The sequence below is a fragment of the Haliotis rubra genome, unplaced genomic scaffold, assembly GCF_003918875.1.
Source record: "Haliotis rubra isolate DU_JTF1 unplaced genomic scaffold, ASM391887v1 Scf319, whole genome shotgun sequence".
NCBI classification, from domain to species: domain Eukaryota; kingdom Metazoa; phylum Mollusca; class Gastropoda; order Lepetellida; family Haliotidae; genus Haliotis; species Haliotis rubra.
In genome coordinates this window covers 775007-800105 of record NW_025766990.1, presented here as the reverse complement: position 1 = coordinate 800105, position 25099 = coordinate 775007, and the positions used below count along the sequence as shown (strand labels likewise).

The window sequence follows — 25099 nt, the reverse complement described above, 5'->3', positions numbered from 1 at the left end:
AATATGCTGCCCTGGTGCATCTTACACACAGTCAAATCAAGTCCTGGCATCAACGAATCAAATCACAAGAACACAGCTTGATTGATTGAAAAAATGACAAATAAATTAGATCTGGTAGTTGCTGTCTGTATTGATCCTGGCAATTGGGTTGGTCCAGGATGAGGATATTCTAATCAAAGGTCATTGTCAGCGTTATACATACCCTAATCTTCATCAGATTCTGAAAGCGCAGAGATGCCATGTTTTTCAGCATGTGCCCCTCATCAAACACAGCGTAGTGGAAGGCACATTTCTTGAAGAGTGACCGGTCTTCCACGGACCCTGTAGCTATTGTGTACCTTTAGAAACAATATTACACTCTGATACTGGTTATCAATATAGAGACCGCCTCTGTGGTGTAGTGGTTAGAGCGTCCGCCCGGAGAGCAGAAGGTCGCGGGTTCGATCCCGACCGCGTCATACCAAAAGACGTTAAAATATAGTACTTGTTGGTCCCTGCCTGGCGCTCGGCATTAATGGGTACAACAAGGACTGGTCGGCTCGGAGTCAGTATAATGTGTCTGAGTGGGGTATTCATACTCACTGCGGTATGGTATCTCAGTGGGCTAGCACTATAAAACCAGCTTAAGTCTGGGCTAGTACAAGCAGCCGCACATACACATACACGCTCATGCACTTCGTCATATGAGCGAAATAATCTCAAGCACGACGTTAAACCCAATTTCACCTCACCTCACCTATCAATATAGATCATAAAGATCAATAATTGTTAACTAAATATTGATCGAGTATTGACAAATATCAGACGAGGTACTTTGAGCAAAAATGCCAAAAAAGTCAGGAAGAAATGAATATAAATCACATGTGAGTGGTGACATGTTTATGTATGGACTTCTAACAAAAAAGCATCATGAACATAATTAACAAGTAGGACTTTGTGTATTGCATGAGTAAATTAAACCTTTATTCTATCACAAAAGATTCTGAATGTTGTTATCAATGACACCATTTTCATGTCATTAATAGGCTTCCATACCAACGATATTTCTGATTATTTATCTTTCTAGCCAGCCCTACACATAATTGTTACATACAATGTATATCACAAACTATGCATACATCATCACATGCAAATTATCGAAAATATCAATTTGATGCAACTGTCTCCCAACAAAAGTATATTGACAGAGGTAAAAAATGCCAAAAGTGAGTGAGCAATATTCCAGCAATATCACGGTGGGGGACACCAGAAATGGGCTTCACAAATGCCAAAAGTACTGCTGTCAGCATGCAAGAGAATTCATAGTTCTAATAGTTTGAAACAGTTATAAATAATACATCAATTATGGATGTTTCAAACCTTCTGTGTGTTGGTTTGCAAGGACTTCAGATTAGAGTTACTCCCCTTTGGTTAAAGAGTAAAATGTCTGATATTGACATTCTCAGCAAAACTTTAGTCACATTTCTATTATGTAACTAACTGAATTCTCAATATTTGTTCAAACCTTAAAGTTTGATTACTTCTATTGCAATCACTACCATAGTAATCTTGGAAACTATCAAAATACTGTTGCAAGTGTACACGACTAACGTAGTAGTTGGTTGGGTGGTTGTTGCATAATGCCGCCCTCAGCAATATTCCAGCTTTATGGCAGCGGTCTGTAAATAATCGGGTCTGGACCAGACAATCCTGTGATCAACAGCATGAGCATCAATCTATGCTTTTGGGAACCGATGACATGTGTACTTACGTAGTGAGTAAAACATTGAAGTTTCTCTTTCCATCCATGAGGATCCGATGGCGGACAACTCGACGTTCATCCTGACTGCCATAGTACATGATCACCTTCATCGATGGGCACCAGTTCCTGGCCTCCCGTAACCAGTTATCTGAAACACCACTTGTGTGAGGAGTCTGCTTTGTTTCAGCAAAGAATTTACACTAAACACACCCAGGCTACAGCAGTGAGTGAATGAGTTTAGTCTGCCTCGTGCCGACTCAGCAATATTCCAGCTTTATGGCGGCGGTCTGTAAATAGTCGAGACTGGACCAGACAATCCAGTGATCAACAGCATGAGCATCGATCTACGCAATAGGGATACAATAACACGTGTCAACCAAGTCAGTGAGTCTGACCACCCAATCCTGTTAGTCGCCTTTTACAACAAGCATGAGTTACTGAAGATCAATTCTAACCCAGATCTTCATGGGTCAAAGCTACAGCAGACAGTGCGAGCAACTATAATGTGATGAGAATTCCAGTTTGGATCACAATTATATGGCAACTAAATGTGTCATTATTGTTAAACAAGAAGTCATAGTGTTGAAAAATAGCACATGAACGACTAATCTGGACTAAGGATCCATTTCTTTTGAATATTCTCTTCTCGTGAGTCAGTGAGTGGGGATTAATACATCTTTTAACAGTATTTCAGTTATATCACAGCTTAATGTGGGGACAAGCCTAAAGTTTGTTTTGTTTGTTTGTTGTTTAACACTGCACTCATCAATATTCCAGCTATAATGGCAGCGGTCTGTAAATAATCGGGTCTGGACCACACAATCCAATGATCAACATCATGAGCATGGATCTACGCAATTGAAATACTATGACATGTGTTACCAAGTCAGTGAGCCTGACCACCCTTTCCAGTGAGTGACTTCTTACGACAAGCATGGGTTGCAGAAAACCATTTCTAACAAATCTCCAGTAGTGATAAGCCCAAAGTAGTGCTGCTCTTAGATGTTTACCACTGTGAAGAAGTTCACAAGCAATGGTAAGGTGTTGTCAACTCTATAAACATAGTCTGGACAAACCAGGACTCAAAGTAACATTCAACATGGCATCTCAATATGGGAGATAAGCCCAACAGTGACAGTGAGTGAGTTTAGTTTTACACAGCTTTTAATAATAACTACTGAAAATCATGAAATTAATGCGCCACAAAAATCATGAAATTAATGCGTCACAAATTTAATGCTGATTAGCTTGCGAGGGTCTAGTTTAAAATGCGTCCACCGAAATTAATGCGAGGTCAGGAATCTGTGTTGACACTTTGTGAATCTTTTGTTGTTCTTTTCCAGATTTTTTTTCACACTTGTTATTTACCCAATAACCTGAATTGAGCTTGTTAAGCAATGAATGGAAATGAGCTGACGATGTCAGTTCTGTGGTAGATCTGATCTCTTGTGGAAGGCTGTTCGAGAACAGGGGCTGCTCTGGAGAAGCTGTGGTCGCCAAAGCGTGTTTTGCTACGTGTTGGAACACAAAGAAGGTGTTGTCCTCGTGATCTCAGGGCCCTAGGTGGCTCATACTTCGATAATGAGGTCTTGTAGATAGGGTGGTGCCAGTCCTTGCGCCGCCTTGAACACTAGTACCAGAATCTTGTACTTGATTCTCTCTGCGACCTTGAGCCAGTGTAAGTTCCTTAGGACTGGACTAATATGCTGGTCCTTTCTTGTCTTGGTCACCAGTCTGGCGGCTGCATTTTGACATCGCTGAAGCTTGTTGATAAGGTGTTTCAGGATACCGTACAGCAATGCATTGCAGTAATCCAGGTGCGACAACACACAAGACTGGACTAGAGTGGCAGCAGTCTTTACATTCAGGAATCTTCTTACTTGGCTGATGTTTCCGATGTTATAGAGTGCCATTTTACAGACTTTAGCAATATTCCAACAATATCATTGCAGGGGACACCAACAATGGGCGTCACACATTGTATCCATGTGCGTAATCGAACCCGCCCCCCAACAGTGACAGACCAAGAATAATAATCACAGCGCATCTAAGATTCAACTAAGGGATTCCTGCAACAGAAATGTGACTGTGCCTTGAATGACATTGCCAGCTCTACATCAAGAGAGTAAATAGCTGTGTTTACATTAAACCTGTGTGGACTACCATCTGTATCTCACCTATTGTTGATGAAGGTACGATGATGACATGTGGTCCGGTGTCACCTTGCTCTATGAGATGGGTGAGGAAGGCAATTGCCTGAATTGTCTTCCCTAAACCCTGCAAATACAAACACAATGTATCACATGCCTGTTACCTGTTGAAATCAGAATAACTGCACCTGATCTTCACCTGATATTTAAATGCATTTGCTATACAGTTTACACAAAAGACTTTTTGTACTATTCCTGAAAGTGAGTGAGTGAGTGCATTTGTCAAATTTATATGAACTCTGCGATAATCAATATCTGCCTGATGACAACACTTTATGGATCAGATTCATCACCTAAACAGCAGAAACATGTAGGTTTTCACACCGTTATTAAGCATGAACTAAAACAAGAACAAATGGTTCATAAAATGTATTAGAAAAGACAAGGTGAACTGAACGAAATGTCGCAGAGGGTATACTCTCACCATTTCATCAGCAAGGATGCCATTTAGCTCTTGAGAGTGCATGATACGCAGCCAGTTCAGTCCAATCATCTGATATGGCTTCAGTTCAAACCTGTAAACACATCATAGAGCATTTTGATCTCAAACCTTTCCACATAAGAAACTTTGTTACATCAAGGTATATTTCCATCTTGCTGGTTCTAGATGTGAGTGAGTTTAATTTTACTTCAAGGTATATTTCCATCGCCAAGACTCAGCAATATTCCAGCTATATATATGGCGCATTGAGTATGGACCAGACAATCCAGTGATCAACAGCATGAGCATCTAGAGGTCATTCCCCATTATCAATAAGGCCAACAGCAAGGTTAATTAGGCCAAGAGAGGTTACCCATTAGGTTTAATAAGGCCAACAGCAAGGTTATTATTCCCCATTATTTAATAAGCTACCCAGTTTGGTATACCCAATCAATAAGGCCAACAGCTAGGAGAGGTTATTCCCCATTATCAATAATCAACAGCAAGGTTATTACCCATTATCAATAAGGTGAGGTTATTCCCCATTATTAATAAGGCCAACAGCAAGGTTATTCCCCATTATCAATAAGGTCAACAGCAAGGTTATTCCCCATTATCAATAAGGCCAACAGCAAGGTTATTCCCCATTATCAATAAGGCCAACAGCAAGGTTATTCCCCATTATCAATAAGGTCAACAGCAAGGTTATTCCCCTGTTATTCCCTCAATCAAAGACCAACAGCAGGTTATACCCCTTATCAATAAGGCCAACAGCAAGGTTATTCCCCATTATCAATAAGGTATTCAACAGCAAGTGTATTCCCCATTATCCCATTAACAGCAAGGCCCCTGCAAGGTTTCCCCATTATCAATAAGGTCAACAGTGAGGGTATTCCCCATTATTAATAAGGTCAACAGTGAGGGTATTCCCCTTGTGAATATGGCCAACAGCAAGGTTATTCCCTATTATCAATAAGGTCAACAATGAGGGTATTCCCCATTATCAATAAGGTCAACAGTGAGGGTATTCCCCATTATCAATCAACAAGGTATTCAATCAATAAGCAACAGGGTATTCCCCTTGTGAATATGGCCAACAGCAAGGTTATTCCCTATTATCAATAATAAGGCCAACAGCCAACAGAGGTTATTCCCCATTATCAATAAGGTCAACAGCAAGGGTATTCCCCATTATCAATAAGGTCAACAGCGAGGTTATTCCCCATTATCAATAAGGTCAACAGCAAGGTTATTCCCCATTATCAATAAGGTCAACAGTGAGGTTATTCCCCATTATCAATAAGGTCAACAGTGAGGGTATTCCCCATTATCAATAAGGTCAACAGTGAGGGTATTCCCCATTATCAATAAGGCCAACAGTGATATGGCCAACAGCAAAGGTTATTCCCCGTGTCAATAAGACCAACAGCAAGGTTATACCCCATTATCAATAAGGCCAACAGTGAGGTTATTCCCCATTATCAATAAGGCCAAGGGAGAGGTTATTCCCCATTATCAATAAGGCCAACAGTGAGGTTATTCCCCATTATCAATAAGCGAACAAAAGACACACATTGTTGACAGTTACATTTAGTGAAACTAACTTGCATAGCATAGTGCTAACTAATCCTATCTTAATCATGGCTTCAGACCTTTACCAACAGAACACACATATGTAAATGTGCCAAGCAATATCCTGCACCACAGACAAAATAGCTGCTCAGTCCACGTGGAGCGAATGAGTTAAGATAGAAACTGAATTCAACTGCATTCAGTTACATCGCAGCCACTGAGCTTTTTGGTTGGAGGAAAAATGATGTCTTAAAGGTTTCAGACAATTTACACATGAATGGAGTGCATGGTTCTGCAATGATATAAACTTAGGCTGGGTAAACCATGATTCAAACCTAAAATCATGGGATCCTGGCATATTCAAGAGATACAACTCTGTACAAAGTTTCAGACAATGAGACAACCCATCCCCAAGCTCACTTAAACCAAAGATTATTCCCAGCTGAATATTTACATTTTCAAATATCAGTTTTGCGTCAGAAAAAAACAAACAATAATGTATTATAGCTGACAGAAGTGCATCATCCAAAGCCTTACGTTTTACTGAGAAGGTCGGGCTGCCTGGTGATTCTGTCCGTCTCTGTCCCTGATGCTGAGGGATCGGTCAAGCTGGACACAACAGACTCCATCTCCTCTGCAATCTTCTCACATCTCTTCATCAGTTTGGTGACAATTGCTCGGACATGGATGGTCTCCTTGCAGCCACTGATCAGGTTGTACGACAGCGACTTTGTGGACTCGAACTTCTGCACCTACAGGTGAAATATTCCCTTTTCATTATTGCCTGCATTGTGTTACATTGTCCACACTCATATGGGGTGTAACATGTTGAAATTCCATCACAAAAACCTTCTTTTTCTTACAGTTAAGGGGGTGGTGGGGTAGTCTGTGGTTAAAGCATTCGCTCCTCACGCCAAAGACCCGGGATCGATTCCCGGGTACAATGTGTGAAGCCCATTTCTGGTGTCCCCCACCACGATATCGCTGGAATATTGCTAAAAGCAGTTTAAAACAAAACACACTCATTCACTCACTCTTACAGTTAAACCCTGCTTGTGAAATCAAATTAATCCAAAACTCTGACTTAACAACCGTGTACTGTCAAGTACAAATTTTAAAAATATTCACCAGAAACAGAGTCATGTACTAGTATTGCAGAAAACAACAGTGCAAGTCATGGCCGTGACTTTAGGTACTGTCAATTGTAACTATTACATACCAAATTTGAGTGTCATGAGATCACTGGTTATTGCTGTGACAAATTAACACTGTCAACATGGCCGCTCCATATTGTACATCAATCACTTAACTACAATATTGTATTATGTCTATGAATAATTATTTGTATTAGGTGTATACTCCAATATTCATGATATGTATCATATTCTGCCACATAGTGTATTCATTGCAGCCCTAGTGTGTATATAGAAAAGTGGAAGGAGAGTATTGAAAGGTTTTTTAAAGTTCTGCTCCAGAAAGGAGTCTAAGTCAAACTTGTTGCAGTCTAAGTCAAACTTGTTGCCGAAACAAAATATTTTATTCAAAATTCCAAAACTACCAAAAGGCACCAGTACACCACCAGATCCATGTATGTGCCAAGTTTGGTGAAGAAATATTGAACGGTTTTAGAGTTCAGCTCTGGAAAAGTCAAATGTGCACGGACGGACGGACGCACGCACGCATGCAAGGAGTCCATTTTAATACCCCCCCGCAAAACGTGTTGTGGGGGATAAAAACCCAGCAGGCTCACGAAGCATAACCTTAATCAACAAGAGTCACTGAATGAGTGCTGCATCCAACTGTATACAACCTCTTGGACAACGAATGAGTCTGGAAAACTAGCGTTTGACAGCATGAGCACTGATCCATACCCAGATCAAACCTTGTACTCACCATATAATCATTATTTGACTCTTACAACAACCAATGTCCCAATTCGAGAAAAAGCCTCTCTTAAGATAACTGATATGTTACTTGCCAGATTGTCCCAGCTGCTGAACGGCCGTTGTGTGATAATCAGATCCGCCTTCTTCCGGGAACACCCTGGTACGGTCATCAGCTCCTCCACTGTGGCGCCCTCGAAGAATGACAGGATCATCTCTGTCTGGCCCATTGCTTCCTCCTCTTCCTGCAACAGCAGCAGACAATCACTCATAGTGGACAGTGGTGGCATAGTGGACAGTTGTGGCATAGTGGACAGTTGTGGCATAGTGGACAGTTGTGGACAGTGGTGGCACAGTGGGCACAGTGGACAGTGGTGGCACAGTGGACAGTGGTGGCATAGTGGACAGTGGTGGCATAGTGGACAGTGGTGGCATAGTGGACAGTGGTGGCATAGTGGACAGTGGTGGCATAGTGGACAGTGGTGGCATAGTGGACAGTGGTGGCATAGTGGACAGTGGTGGCATAGTGGACAGTGGTGGCATAGTGGACAGTGGTGGCATAGTGGACACAGTTGTGGCATAGTAGACATTGGACAGTGGTGGCATAGTGGACAGTGGTGGCATAGTGGACAGTGGCATAGTGGACAGTGGTGGCATAGTGGACAGTGGTGGCATAGTGGACAGTGGTGGCATAGTGGACAGTGGTGGCATAGTGGACAGTAGTAACAGTGGTGGCATATTGGACAGTAGTAACAGTGGTGGCATATTGGACAATAGTGACAGTGGTGGCATAGTGGACAGTAGTGACAGTGGTGGCATAGTGGACAGTAGTGACAGTGGTGGCATAGTGGACAGTAGTAACAGTGGTGGCATAGTGGACAATAGTGACAGTGGTGGCATAGTGGACAATAGTGACAGTGGTGGCATAGTGGACAATAGTGACAGTGGTGGCATAGTGGACAATAGTGACAGTGGTGGCATAGTGGACAATAGTGACAGTGGTGGCATAGTGGACAATAGTGACAGTGGTGGCATAGTGGACAGTAGTGGCATAGTGGACAGTAGTGACAGTGGTGGCATAGTGGACAGTAGTGACAGTGGTGGCATAGTGGACAATAGTGACAGTGGTGGCATAGTGGACAATAGTGACAGTGGTGGCATAGTGGACAGTAGTGACAGTGGTGGCATAGTGGACAGTGGTGGCAGTGGTGGCACAGTGGACAGTAGTAACACAGTGGACAGTGGTGGCATAGTGGACAGTTGTGGCATATTGTAAAGTCATGACAAATTGTGAAGTCATGTCAAAGTGGACGACAGTGAGGTCAAGTTGGACCGTCACGATTCAGTGGACACTGGTGTCACATTTGACTGACACGACAGAGTGGACAACGCTGACACAAGAATGGGACATCAGGTCAAATCAACCGACCTGACCAAGTGGACACACGTGACACAGGCATGACACATGGAGCAATGATGAGGCAGTCATGTCCATGTGGCCAGTCATGACAAAACAGGCCTCTTTCAAAGTCAAGTTCAGCACTGCTTTCAGGCCAGTGCTAGATATATTCAATCAAATTTGACGACATATAAATGAATTTGGTCTGTGAGCAATAAAGAAGAGAGAGTTGTGTACCAAGGCATTCGTATGTGTTCTTGTGATGCATGCAACATGGGTTTCACGTGTCAACCAAGTCAGCGAGTCTGACAACCCGATCCCGTTAGGGACGGGTTGCTGAAGACCAATTCTAACCCAGATCTTCACGGGTCGAGGGTTTCAGGAACTGACATAATATCTGCATGTATATGAAACAATTATTTGATTGAATGCACAGATAGATCTACAGATTTTGGATACAATGACATGCATCTACCAAATCAGCGAGCCTGATGACCCGATTCAGTTGGTCCTCTTACGACAAGCATGAATCGCTGAGGATCAATTCTAATCCGTATCTTCACGGGTATCATGGTAGCAGGATTCCAAGCCAAGCTATGAAGGTAAAAGTGTCAAGGGTATGAAGACACTGTCATGATTTTAATCGATGAATAACTGATGAATGAAATCAGTCTCAAGTAAGGCTTTACATGGGCCACACAGTAATCCAATGCACAGTGGATCATTGAAGATAAGAATACATACGACAGAATACATACCATGCTATCATCACTGTCCCAGCCATCATCAAGATAATCATCATCCTCATCTGACAGATCTTCGTCCCTTCTGGATACTGTAGGAAAAGATGTTGAGATAAATTGTCAATGTCATGTTAGCATGCAGCTTGTCAGTAAACTGACTGACTGACTGACTGAGTTTGGTTTTACGACGCTTTTAGCAATATTCCAGCAACATCACGGCAGGGAACATCAGAAATGGGCTTCACACATTGTACCCATGTGGGGATTCGAACCCGGGTCTTCGGCGTGACGAGCCAGTGCTTTAACCACTAGGCTACCCCACCACCCCTTGTCAGTAAACAACCAACATGGCAAGATGTTTGTAATCGACATAGTGTTTCTCATATAACTTGAATTTTAAAATGAGGCTTGTCTAGCGAACAAATCATTTTCTTGGAAGAAGAAAGGGAAATTTTAATAACTATTTGTAATGCAAATGTCTACAAAGTTTGTGAAGTCAGCTGGTTAAAACATCTTCGTTCAATGATACTTTACTGTCACTAGAAACATATTTACGATAAGTATCTAAAGTGATTCAAAGACTCTGTTTTGAAAAAAGTTATGTGGTTTGAAACCAAAACAAAATATGATCAAATTTAAAAAAACAATGATAAACAAACCCTTCTTTTTCTCCTTTTTCTTGCTTTTTGAATCATTCCCATTCTGGACCCGAGATGACAATGCCAGCATAGCATCTTCCGTAGACCAGTTATGGTCCTCTAGGGCTTTCAGCAGCACCTGTACAAAGATCACTGTCTACATTTATACTGCCAAAGTATCCATCAACATATGAAGGAGGCACCAAACATAATCATCCACAGATTGTACTTTGTCATTTACAATGTTTGACTCAACAATGACAGGCATTTGATGGGCATTAAAAAGTTGAAAATGGCAAATGTCAATAATTGAAATATCTAGTTTAAACTCAACAAGCAAATGAAAATGCCTCAAAACATTTGTTCAAGCATATAAGTGGCACAATGAAAACCCTTAATTCATTAGATTTGTCACGTTCATTTGGCTCATGGGGAAATCCCTACAGGGTTGTAACCACCAGTACACCATTCCTCATTAGGCTTGTGGGGAACTCGCTACAGGGTTGAGATCACCATTACACCATACCTCATTAGGCTTGTGGGGAACTCGCTACAGGGTTGAGACCACCAGTACACCATACCTCATTAGGCTTGTGGGGAACTCCCTACTGGGTTGAAACCACTAGTACACCATACCTCATTAGGCTTGTGGGGAACTCCCTACAGGGTTGAAACCACTAGTACACCATACCTCATTAGGCTTGTGGGGAACTCCCTACTGGGTTGAAACCACTAGTACACCATACCTCATTAGGCTTGTGGGAACTCCTACTGCTGGAAACCACTAGTACACCATACCTCTTTAGGGCTTGGGGAACTCCCTACACAGCTGAGACCACCAGTACACCATACCCTCATTAGGCTTGTGGGGAACTCCCTACTGGGTTGAAACCACTAGCTTAGGCTTGTGGGAACTCCCTACTGGGCTGAGACCACCAGTACACCATACCTCATTAGGCTTGTGGGGAACTACACCCCTACTGGGTACTGGGAAACCACCACTAGTACACCATACCTCATTACTGGGCTTTGAACTCCCTACTGGGTTGAAACCACCAGTACACCATACCTCATTAGGCCTGTGGGGAACTCCCTACTGGGTTGAGACCACCAGTACACCATACCTCATTAGGCTTGTGGGGAACTCCCTACTGGGTTGAGACCACTAGTACACAATACCTCATTAGGCTTGTGGGGAACTCCCAACACAGTTGAGACTACTAATACACCATAACTCATCAGATTTGTGGGGAGCTCCCTACAGGGTTGAAACCACTAGTACACCATACCTCATTAGGCTTATGGGGAACTCCCTACAGGGTTGAAACCACTAGTACACCATACCTCATTAGGCTTATGGGTAACTCCCTACAGGGTTGAGACCACCAGTACACCATACCTCATTAGGCTTTTGGGTAACTCCCTACAGGGCTGAGACCACCAGTACACCATACCTCATTAGGCTTATGGGTAACTCCCTACAGGGCTGAGACCACCAGTACACCATACCTCATTAGGCTTATGGGTAACTCCCTACAGGGTTGAGACCACTAGTACACCATACCTCATTAGGCTTGTCAGGAAATGCCTCCAATAAAGTTCCAAGCCTCTGATCCTGTGTCTGTGAGTCAAGTTGAGTGGACTGGGAGCTGTTTGGAGATACTGTTTCTACACTGTCACTACTCTGTACAATACGGATACGCTTAAAAGGGCGACGATCAAGAGGTGGAGAACTCTCCTCACAGGCACGCTTTCGCTTTCTGTCAACCAATTCTGAAAGAAAATCAGTCATAACCTGACATGATTATTCAGAACATTTTCTAAACTGTTTAAATCCTGGATTAATTTCATATCTATAGACAACCTTCATTTCACATCTACTTAAAACATGCATGAGAAATATAGGTCTTATACAAAGTTTCCAACATAATATGACACCAGAATTGGGCTTCACACATTGTACCCATTTGGGGAATCGAACCCGGGTCTTCAGCGTGTCAGACCAATGCTTTAACCACAAGGCTATCCCACCACCTCAGTTTGTGAAAGAGGCATGGCTGCCCGCAGGCTATCACACCCCAACACCCTCGGTTGCCTATAACATAAGCCATTGATATTTGACCCACATTAAATAACTTATAGCTGACATAACCAAATTACTACTGAAAACAGCAACATCATCCTGCAACCTACCCCTGTCAAACTTCCCACTCATTAGTGAGGTGACAATCTGTTCAACATCTCCGTCAAACAGGTCCACTGCATCACCAAGCTGACTACTGGCTCGGATCGGAAACATGCTCTTCAGGTGGTTGATCTTCTCAATGCGACTGCGCGTGAATTCCTCCCTTGGAGTTTGTCTAGACACGGTGGAAGCATCATCTGAGTCGCTGTCAGACATAGGTTTAAGTCTCCTGAATCTGAAATGGACAACTTAGGATAAGAAAACGGTAATCTTCAATGTTTAGACAAAAAGAACATCTTGATGAATACTTTTAATGTACTGTGTGCAACTTCAACCCAGAACTCAGAGACAGAATTATGATTTGGTTTGTTGGTTTGTTGGTTTGTTGTTTAATACATCACTCAGCAATAATCCAGCTATACGGCAGCAGTCTGTACATAATTGTGCCAGGGCCCGATAATCTAGTGATCAACAGCATGAACATGGTTCTACGCAATTGGGACACGATGACATGTATCAACCAAGTCAGTGAGCCTGACCACCCGATCCCGTTAGTCGCCTCATGGGTTACTGAATGGGTTGCTGAAGACCAATCCTAACCCGGATCTTCACGGGTCGACAGAATTATGAATTAACAGGTAAGGCAAATCATCATCAGAACATAATTTCAAAATGTTTACCATTACATCAAAGTCTGCTACGCAACATTTCACATGTTAAATCAACAGAGCCTACTTGACCACAATGACCAAAATAAATTTGACTCCATCAAAATTAGACAATCTGTTGATCCATTTAATCACTGTTTTCGACAACAGTTTCAATGCTCACCAGCCACCAACATGTGGTAATAGCAATTTCAGGAATGCATAACAAAAATATTTAATATAAAAATTACGATGCAATCAATCAAAACTAACATGTTTTTTTTCTGAGGATTTCCATGAATAATTGAATTTTCCACTGGCACAAAGAATGTCTTATATGCAAGTCACACATAAATTACTTTTTCAGTTTGTCTTTACAAGAAGAACCATTGATGATATGATTCTGTTTCCCCTGTTGTTTGGACAGCCATGGAGTCCCGCCGGTATCCTGAGACTCATCTGATTCAATAGACAAGGGTCGAATCACTTTCTTTGACATAAACACCGGAGACGTCGGACTACTTGGGAAGCTTGACCCTGCCATAGAAGACTCTGGTACGGTAGTTGTGCTTGGTGGACTGTACACATACTCTGTGGAGTGGAAAAAATACAATCTGTTTAGACTTATGGTTGTCTCAAAGTAGTCAGCTGCAGACCAAAAAATAATTACTTCTTATATGAACTGATTTTCACCATGCCCCTCTCAGCAAGATTCTAGCTATGTGAGTGACATCTTGTGACAGACATTCTAGTGAGCAGGGTGCAATTTCGCTGTTTTTTCAGTACCTGCACCAAGGGCATCCTGGCTTATAGGTTTGGCTGCAGTGCACCATCAAAATTTTGGTTGCACTATAAAATAATGTCACTGGTTCTAAAAAGAAACATAACTATTTGTTCAGCAATTTTCATAAAATGTCATCAGATACATTCAACAGAACCAGGCTCTTTCGAGATAAATGATTGTTTTAATTTTGCATTATCATTTAATTATAAATCTCAATTTAAATGATTACTTCTACATAAGTGATTTATGAGTTCACAAATGTTTATGCTTGTAACAAGTCATGCATAGAGAAACGTATTACTCACACAGTCACTTACTTCCCAATTAAAACACATGACAGCTTTAAGATTTATTGATACCTGCACTGGGTGCAACCTGTGACTCAAGGTAACCTGCACCAGCCATTCGTAACATGCACTAGTGCAGGTTGTAAATAGTAAAATCACACTCTGTTGGGGCATGTTAACAATCAACCAACAGCAACCAAGTCACTGAGACAGACTATCCACTTGTTTGCCTCTTACTACAGACTATCCACTTGTTTGCCTCTTACTACAGACTATCCACTTGTTTGCCTCTTACTACATCTTACCCCCAGCACAGGCTGCTTGGAACAAATTCTAACCAAAATTGTAAACCAAAAGTCACTGTGTTCTTTAATCTGATTGGTTGAAAAACATGACCAAATGATATTCGATTCCCGGAAATTCGCTGAGTATTAATACATACAATCATTGCTCACACCATTGTATTGTTACGTAGTCAGCTGTGATGACCTCATTAAAATCATTGTGATGTAAAATCCGAATGACGTCACAAATGAGCAGTTTCAGATGCCATGGGAGACAGCCGAAACGGCCGGCTGATGACATTTCACTGCTGTACCCGTACTCGATGTCAATGAGTGCAGACAGTAAAACGTGTGTGGACCTTTTGGTTTACTTTTGTGTTTACAATGTCGATAAACATCATGTGTTGGCCAATTTCCAGGTGTTATTGAGTATTTGAAGCACAGGAATATTTCATTTGAAACCTCCGTCTGACTCCGTCGGTTCCAAATGAATTCCCGTGCTTCAAATACTCAATAACACCCGGAAATTGGCCAACACATGATGTTTCATTGTTTATCTCCTAATTCATCTTGGTTCCACATTCAGCAGTGGTGTTTGGAGGACATTCTGCCCTGTGCCACCACAATGTAAATTAAGCATGAACATAATTACAAACATGCAATGCAGGTGTTACCATGCTTACTGTTTGAGTATTCGAGATTCACAGAAACTCGAGGTAGCAAGTACCTCAACATGGTTGTCTTGAACCTTATGATGCTGCATATTACAATTGCACTTGTGTCTTTGCACAGATCTATTAATTCCCAAACTTATACATTTTAATTCAGTGAATTAGTTCTTTAGACCGTTCTAGTATATTCCACGTGTCAGTGTACTGGTCTTGCGTGTGTGTTTTCCAACTGAAATCATGGGAATATATTGACTCAAGGGGCCTATAATTCTGTATAGTTATCTGAGAAAATGTGCAAGATACGAGTTATAAATGTTTTTTTCGTCAATATTTCTGAACATGGAACCCCAGGTAATAAAACGACGAACCTTGCGTACTTTCTTGAGATGCCGTTCTTCCGTTTCCATTGTTGATTTCTTCTTCTGCTGAATCAGAACAATTCGATTCTCCGCTATGTGAAAGCCTGCTCTCTGATTTCTTCACAAACCTATACTGCAGTAGTGTGTTCACCTGTGCTGGTTTTCCGGCCATCTTGAATTAGTTAATCAGTGGAAGGAATTTTAGAACAGAATGTTCACGAGATGACAGCCACCATGTTTTCATTCATCCATGAATCACGGTTCACGTTGCCCGTCAGACGGCATACTGTAAAACATGGAGTGGAGTCTTGGAGTGGAGGGTTGGAGAGTGGAGTCTTGGAGTGGAGTCTGGAGTCTGGAGTATATGTGCACTTGCCACTTCAGTAAATACTGATTACTGTTTAGAAATATACCATTAATGGCTCTTCCTAGTTGTCATTTATACCTTTTGAATCACCGGTTTAAAAAAGTACTGCAGATTCATATACATGCTGAAATACCTAATTTTTTTACAAATATAATGTAACTATATATTATATTTGTAGTTTATACAGGATATTGCCACTGTTCCTTCATTGACTGCTATGCAATAAATATGTTATCTAATTCATCTTAGATATTAGTCTTTCTTGCCTTACAGATTTGGGAAATTGTCATTGTTCATATCTATACATAGAGATGCAAATCCTAAAGATAATCCAACACATTTACAGTCCAGATAGTTATGTTTTATTTCTGAAATTTGATATTTATGAGGGAAAGTTAATACAAGTATATAAATCATGAATGGGTAGATGGTTTTGTCTTTGTAATTGTGCTATTTGTTATGTAAAACATAAAACCAAACAACAATACTGTATTCACGTTTATATTTTGCTGATGGGACTCCTGATGTCATTTCAAATCTTTTCAGTTCAAAATATGTTACATGTGACATATTTATAAAACAAACTATCTAAACGATGAACGATATATCCTGCCATACTGAAATTTGTGCTGAATCCCCTGGGATGGCTGTCAAGTGTCATGGGTTGAGGACTGGTCATTCATTCTTGGAAAAGGGTTTGCCTGGAACTTTATCAAGGCATTGATATTGTAGATGTTTATCAGAACTAAACATCCTGTAGTTGGAAAACGGTAATTCTCGAAAATATTTCATTAATTTCTTTAAAAAGAAATATTGTCAACAAATAACAATGAATACAATGTCTACAATACTTTAACTGGAAAATATATTTGCACTTTCAAGGAGAAGACAGTTTATGTTGGAAAGATTATTGGCTATACAAGGATTCCTATTGCAGTATTACTATATTTACTACCATAAGGGTGTTTACACCAGTTTATCCAAGTGATAATTGAAACATTGGTGGAAACTTTCCATCTATATACAAATTTGGTCTGTATACTGAAGAAGAGGCAAAAGAATTCAGTCCCACACATGAATTTGGCAACTACCTAAAAAAATGAAGATTGTCACAAATTCAAACTCGCTGCAATTATGCTTTCATTTGTAGACAGCAACGTAATCAAGAGTGTGAAAATGTTTACATGGCAATCCTCAGTAGCACTGGTTTAGCTTTCTGCCATTCGAGGGCAGATCATTATCAGTGATGTGTTGCCTGTTATCTGTCACATTCCAATGGACTGCCCATACATAACTTTTACAGAAAGTTAAGATTTTCAAGGCACAGAGAACTGATGAAACTCACTAACAATCAGCTTGCAAAATATTCAACTGTATTTATTTTTGCTTTTTGTTTGTAAGTTCAAGGATGTAAAAGATAACTATTTTATTAAAAACACAAGACAATTATGACATTGCAACAGTTACGTTTGCCATCACTGACAAAAAAAATCCTGTTCCTGAATAATATAGTGCTATGTATCTTATGTTATCAATTTCTTTGTTATGTAATATGTCTTAGCATAGACCGTATTTCTGTACCTTTCCCTTACAACGGCTTCCTCTACACAAATGTGCATTTGCATGTGTCAATGTTATGTATGTCCTTCATTGGACAATAAATAATGCCATTATTAGTATTTGGTGTATAGGTTGTAAATCATTTCCATCCATACATTCATCTGTTATAGCTTCTAATTCAGGACAGCCATCGCTCAAATATTCCTAAAGATAAAAACTATGCAGAAGCGAAACCATGTGAAACTTAATTGCAATTATTTAATCTGCATACTTAATCATTATCACTACCGCACTGTACATCGCTTTCTTTGTCAGCAACCCTGTACCACTTTGTCACTTTCATTAATATGACATTTAGAACCTTAACTGGTCATCCCCCTTGGCAAGGCGTCTGCCATCACATCCACTGTTACAAAGAAGTGCTATTGTTTCTCTATCTGTCCACTGTTGTGTGCTCGCCTGTCCATTGTTGTCAAAAACTGTATATATATGCTCACATCCATATTGTCAAGGAGTCCGTATCCGACTGTCTGTTAAGGACGCACTTCACGAGCAGGATAATCCCTGAAGAGGGAAGCGCCCTGGTATTGAGCCGAACTCCACTAACCTCATTCATGTATACTATTACTGATGTTTGTCCTGGCTTGTGCAACCAACTAAAGTAGTTTGAACTCAACCTATCCTTCGCCTCTTTGTGAACTTATTGTAACGTGATAATTCCAAGCTAGTTCCCCTGTCGATCATATCTACGCGTTGACACATCCATCTCCCGATCTATTCATACACATTTTTCTTGATGTCAACAAAGACCCAGAACAGGACCCACCAGTTAATACAGTTACAGAATGACATTTCTGGAGTTGACAGGGCTAATTGATAAGTGTATACAAAATGGCTCCTGCCTTCTGATAAAACTGATAACACCAACCAGCTACAGATGTTGGAACGAATGCGCTGGTTTAGTTTTGCCCCGTCAGACACACTCGGCTTCGGCTATGGCGGGAACAATTTGTGAAAATGTCTGCAGGTATAATAGCCCTTTGTTTTAGGAAATTTTGAAGCAACAGTATTTCAGGTATAATTTCATGAAAACTGCAAATTATTCAAAGCCGAAAAGGACGTTATATTACCCCTTTCGCCTCGATTTTCGCACTCTAATCAGAATATATACTGACCGGATGTATCAGGAGAGTAATCGAGGGGAGGTAACTCAGATTGATTACGGCAGGCTTCAAATTCTACATAGCGTTTCTGCCGGTTCGAAACTCGATTTCCCATGTATTATTTAATGTATTTACAATATTTTTTTATTCCTTCTTTTACATTATTTTCAGCACTAAAGCCAAAGTCTATATCATTTTCGAAGCAAGTATCTGTCTGCAAAACGGTGTTGTCCATAGGAATCATTATAACATTACATCTGTCTTTGTGACGTCACATGTGGCATATTAACATTACGTTTTATTCACGGTTGATATGAGTGATACTGTACAATTGCTAACTCATGGCGTCAATAACGTTGGTGTTGGAGATATAAGTTATAAGCACGTCATGTTATTTAACAGTGAATGGGTACCCGGTAGGATGAAAAGTAACAGTCGATGTTAAGACAAAAATAATATTCTTGGTGAATACTTTTAATACAGACTGCCTCAAAATGTAAACCGGAAACTGAATATTCACAGGAGTGCAGGTACTGCCTGTTGCGTGTACAGCAGCTTGTCAGTGACACAAAGGTACCCAACCCAAAACTCTTTGACAGATAAGCCAAATCTATATTACAATATCATTTTCAATTGAATACTACTACTTCAAGTTAAAAGCCTGAAATGTATGTTTTCTCTCTCTCTTCCATGATCCATCTCTCTCTCTCTCTCTCTCTCTCTCTCTCTCTCTCTCTCTCTCTCTCTCTCTCTCTCTCTCTCTCTCTCTCTCTCTCTCTCTCTCTCTCTCTCTCTCTCTCGCTCTCTCTTCTAGCAAATATTCCAGTAATGCCTCTCGACGAAATGATTCGCACACTGTACCCGGTTTTAACCACGAGGCTACCTTACCGCTCTTCCTTTATTCTTAGCTGACACCGGAAGAAGATCCGGGTTAGAACTGATCTTCAGTAGGTCAGGCTCGCTGACGTTGACACATGTCATTGTATCCCAAGTGCGTAGATCGATGCTCATGCTGTTGATCGCTGTATTGCCTGGTCAGACTCGATTATTTACAAACCGCCACCATATAGCAACTCACTCACTCACTCCTCACTCACTCACTCACTCACTCACTCACTCACTCACTCACTCACTCACTCACTCACTCACTCACTCACTCCTTGTTTCTATTACGGGGAGACGTGTTATCCACAGCCCAGTGATATGTCCCAACACGGTAGCACCAGTTTAGGTTTATTCCTTAAGCTCAAGCGATATGTCCACCCCTTTAGGAGCAATCCACCCGCCTCCGTGGTGTAGTGGTTACAGCGTCCGGCCGGAGTGCGGAAGGTCGCGGGTTCGATCCCCGGCCGCGTCATACCAAAAGACGTTAAAATTTGGTACTTGTTGGTCCCTGCCTGGCGCTCGGCATTTACCTCACCTTTAGGAGCAATCCACCAGACTTCAAATGGCAGCGACTTCAGTGAATCCGCAAACCTGCTTCTTGATTCCAGCCTGCTTCTAGTTCGGATCGGACAAATCACCGCGAATATTATAAACTATGAGTGTATCAAACAAGTCAGCGAGGCGGACAACCCGATCCATTTAAACACGTATTCGTGACATGTCATACATAAAGATGTTGTATACGTTCTACTGAAGTGTGTGAGTTTGCTTTAATGTAGCTGTGAACAGTATTATATCTATAAGCCCATGTGAACAGTATTATATATAAAAGCCTTTTTGAACGGTGTTATATTCATAAATTCATTTGAACAGTTTTATATTTATAAGCCCATGTTAACGATATTATATTTACAAGCCCATTTGAACAGTATTATATTTATAAGCCCATTTGAACAGAATTATATTTATAAGCCCATTTTAACAGTGTTATATTTATAAGCCCATATGAACAGTATTATATTTATAAGCCCATTTGAACAGTATTATATTTAAAACCCATATGAACATTATTATATTTATAAGCCCTTATGAGCAGTATTATATTTATAAGCCAATTTGAACAGTAATATATTTATAGCCCATTTGAACAGTATTATATTTACAAGCCCATTTGAACAGTATTATATTTATAAGCCCATTTGAACAGTATTATATTTATAAGCCCATTTGAACAGTATTATATTTATAAGCCCATTTGAACAGTATTATATTTATAAGCCCATATGAACATTATTATATTTATAAGCCCTTATGAGCAGTATTATATTTATAAGCGAATTTGAACAGTATTATATTTTTAGCCCATTTCAACAGTATTGTTGGAATACACCAGCACAGGCGTGGTGCTGCCAAACGTCCAATCAGAACCTAATCGAACCCATAGCAAAAGGTCTCATGCACAAATGAGACTCTATATGTAGGCCTACGCCAGTTCCATTACCGTATCACACGATGCCCTGAATATCTGATCATCGATTATCCAATGTACCATACACACATATATTATGTTACGATAAACACTTGCTGTGCAGAGTTGTGTCCCTTGGGAACACCAGGAACCCATGATTGTGAGTTTCAACGCTTGTTCGCATGGATTATGTCTTGGGTTTCTAAGCTCCATACTCTAGATGGTTTCATCATATCGGTAAACCCGCCTGAGACCTTCAGCGCTTCGGTCTTTCGTTCCGCTTTAAGCTGAAACACATCTTCTTTGCTGAGGTGACGTGGCCATCATTGTCAGTAACCGTTCACAGAATTTCTCGTAAGGGACCGTTCATAACTTATGGCTAGGGGGGTGTGATGATGATTTTTTTTAGAAGCATATGTACAATGTGAATGACTCCCCCCTAAAATTTATGTACAAATATAAGTGCCCCCCCCTCCACATCATGTACAAAATCAATGACCCCCTCCCTTCCCATAATTTCTAAGCATAATTTTAACCATATTTTTATGTACAAAATTGCTGAACCCCCTAGCTCCCCAGAACAAAATTGGTGGACACTCTTAAAATTATCATCACCCCCCTAGCCATAAATTATGAACGGTCGCTAAGTGTGATTTCAGTTGCCCGCTTAATTACTGTCAGCTACAGTGTGAATGGGTACAGGGAATTTATTACGTATAATGGAGGATATACGAGGGATGCGACCACCTGAATTTAATTAAGAAGAAAACTGACTGCCTCACAGGATAGTTCGGTTTGGTTCCGTCGGTAGTCTGCCCTTGATCTAGCTAAGATAAACGGTGAATGCTGTTAGTGAACGCTACGTATCTTAGCTACCCTTGATCCTTAGTGGGCGCATGCGCAACCCACCCAAGAAACAATTGCTTGATTGTTGTGAAAATTTCAGCTGTATGGCGTCGGTCTGTAAATAATCGAGTCTGGACCAGACATTCCAGTGATCAACAATATGTGCATCGATCTACGCAATTGGGATTCGATGACATGTGTCAACCCAGTCAGCGACCCTGACCACCCGATCCTGTTAACGTCAGCCGCCTCTTACGACAAGCATGGGTTGTTGTCAACCAATTCTCACCCAGATCTTCACGCGATCCCAAGAAACTAAACTGTGTATATTCATAATCATCATATTACCCTGTATTGAGGGTGAATGGATTCTGATACTGGCATGTCACACACAATTTCCGGAAGTGCTAATCCTGATCATCAAAGCCGACCAAGGCGAATAATGTATCAGATTCGAGCTGGATGTATGAAACAAACTATAGTTGTAATTAAATCGATTGCATGTTCCCGTATCAGATGTATGTAATCAATACAGCAACTTGTTCGTTTTATTTATTCATTAAATGTGTATCACTTTAATTTGATCGGGTGCAACGGAGCTTGTTCTTGGGTCGAAGGCGGTTTGATGTCCAGAGTTGCGACCCTTGATCCGATGGTCTAGGATTTGAATAGCAGATTCCTGGGTTTATCAAAATCAGAAAGGGTTCTGTTTAAATGATTGATTAGTATATAAGATCAGTGTGCGAAATGGTTTCCAAATTTTGCTAGCCAGTCGGGCTTCCCATGCCTGAAAGTTACTAGTCCACGAAATAATTTAGTCCGAAATTTGAACGTCGACATGTGTTTCATCATTACGCTACTAATATGATGAACATTTTTATCAGGCCATAATTTTGCATGATTTAAAAGTGTGTTATAACTTAACAAGTCGGAGAGATTGATATATTTACAAAATGACCCCATGAAAATTCACTAGCCATGCAGTCGGGCCAGTGACTGTGGAGATTTACTGGCCCGACTGGATTTTTACTAGCCACGGGCTAGCGAACCGGTGGCTATTTCGCACAGTGTAAGACCTGTATAAGTTTTAGCGATAAGATCGTGCTGGCATGCAGCGATAACAGTGATTTGCAGGAGGCACGGCTGTTGCAGTGGTCTAAGAGCTGTGTGGAGTTGATTCTCTTGTTATAACCAGAACCTATATGGTTGTTTGAATCCCGTTTCGCCCCGATTATATTTCTGGCTGACACCTTGTCGGTGCCGGGGCGTTTAATCAAAGTGGAAGACCCGTGAATATCCGGGTAAGAACGGGGTGCCGTTGTTCAAAACAACCTTAGCGCTAAGACTACCTTAAGTCTATGTTAAGGTATGGGAGTTATGGTCACCTTAGCCCTTAGCTCTAAGACTACCTTAAGTCTATGTTAAGGTATGGGAGTTATGGTCACCTTAGCTCTAAGACTACCTTAAGTCTATGTTAAGGTATGGGAGTTATGGTCACCTTAGCTCTAAGACTACCTTAAGTCTATGTTAAGGTATGGGAGTTACGGTCACCTTAGCGCTAAGACTACCTTAAGTCTATGTTAAGGTATGGGAGTTACGGTCACATTAGCGCTAAGATCGCTTTGTACAACGGCACCCCGATCTTTAGCAACACGTGCTTGTAAGAGGCGCCTAACTTGGCCGGGTGGTCAGACTCGCTGACTTAGCTGACGCATGTCAATATATCCGGATTGCATAGATCGATGCTCATGATGTGAATCACAGGATGCTTATTCCAGACTCGATTATTAACAGTCACTAGTTCCTCTCAGATCGCAGGGTGTGGTTGAATGACAAATGGAGATACAAAAGGGTTATTTTAGACAAACAGTATAGAGTCTGAAGACGCTTTTATCAATCAGTTTTTATTGCATTGTCTTATTCACACCGCCTCACTAACTAAAATCCGCTTTTAGCTCACTCATTCATCATGTAATGTTTTATAATTAGAAAACTTCGAATTTTCCGCATTTATCACCGAAAAGCTTCATAGGGACCCGGGTCTTCGGTGTGGTAGCCAAGTGGTTATTTAAAAGTGTTCGCTCGTCACGCCAAAGACCCGGGTTCGATTCCCCACATGGGTACAATGCGTGAATCCCATTCCTGGTGACCCCGCCGTGATAATGCTGGAATATTGCTAAAAGCGGCGTAAAACTAGACTCACAAACCCACTCCGCATTCAATTTATTTTCATTCCTTCACACGCCATTCAGTAAAGGGCCCCGGGAATGTTTTTGTCAATAGACACCTGCATGGCGCTTTGTTCAGGAATACGTTATTCAGTTCATGCTCTACAAGACGTACAAGGTCAGTCGTTTCTCGGAACTAATTGACTCGATCTGACCCCTTGGGACCAGGTTTTGTATACACCGCAATCGTAGCTGTTTGTTCGACTTTCTGTGCTGTAGTCCTAGTTGTAACATGCATCGAGAATATATGTCCGGGTAGGACATTCTGAGCTGGGACATAATGCCCTAGGGAGTAATTGCGGGAACTGTGAGTAGTTATACACCGGGTGAGAAAAGCTCCCCAGTTTTCAAGTATGTGTAAATAATGACTAGGCTGAATCGGTTTGGCGGGTCGGTGACCTGGTTGAGGGCGTGCCACCATACCTCGGCAGGGTCGCTCATAATACCAACCACGGGTTAGTATTGATATAGTCTGTCATACAGATGCTGAAACAAATATATCCAAGAAAGCCCATGCAAGTCTAGAATATGTGGCAAGTCTAGATTTCCACAGTTTCTGAAAATGAAGAAAATCTCAGGCTCCTTTTCATTATATTTTTTTTATTATGAACTGTTGTTTCTGTAAAATATGTTCATTTCAGAGACTAGTCGTAGTCTAGTATTGATATAGCTGGAACATTGCTGATTCGGACCTCCTGGCGACTGTTCACTTGTCTCTCACAATCTGGCACCTCTATAAACAGGAAATTCTATCCAAT

At 41.1% G+C, this 25099-nt stretch overlaps 1 protein-coding gene across 1 annotated transcript in view; it reads right to left on the bottom strand.

The window, feature by feature from the left end:
• The window catches only part of LOC124283625 (SWI/SNF-related matrix-associated actin-dependent regulator of chromatin subfamily A containing DEAD/H box 1 homolog), a 30509-nt gene extending 11581 nt beyond the window's left edge, over positions 1–18928 (bottom strand). Inside the window, exons 1-13 of the mRNA XM_046719613.1 lie at positions 18731–18928; positions 15834–16104; positions 13799–14030; positions 12801–13027; positions 12172–12380; positions 10629–10746; positions 9985–10061; positions 7923–8072; positions 6482–6696; positions 4376–4466; positions 3919–4018; positions 1751–1889; positions 203–338 (exon numbers count right to left, since the gene is read on the bottom strand). Coding sequence (XP_046575569.1) covers positions 203–338; positions 1751–1889; positions 3919–4018; positions 4376–4466; positions 6482–6696; positions 7923–8072; positions 9985–10061; positions 10629–10746; positions 12172–12380; positions 12801–13027; positions 13799–14030; positions 15834–15996 — 1857 coding nt within the window. The 5' untranslated portion in view covers positions 15997–16104; positions 18731–18928. The remainder of the gene's footprint in view (positions 1–202; positions 339–1750; positions 1890–3918; positions 4019–4375; positions 4467–6481; positions 6697–7922; positions 8073–9984; positions 10062–10628; positions 10747–12171; positions 12381–12800; positions 13028–13798; positions 14031–15833; positions 16105–18730) is intronic.
• Between the last annotated feature and the right edge of the window lie 6171 nt (positions 18929–25099).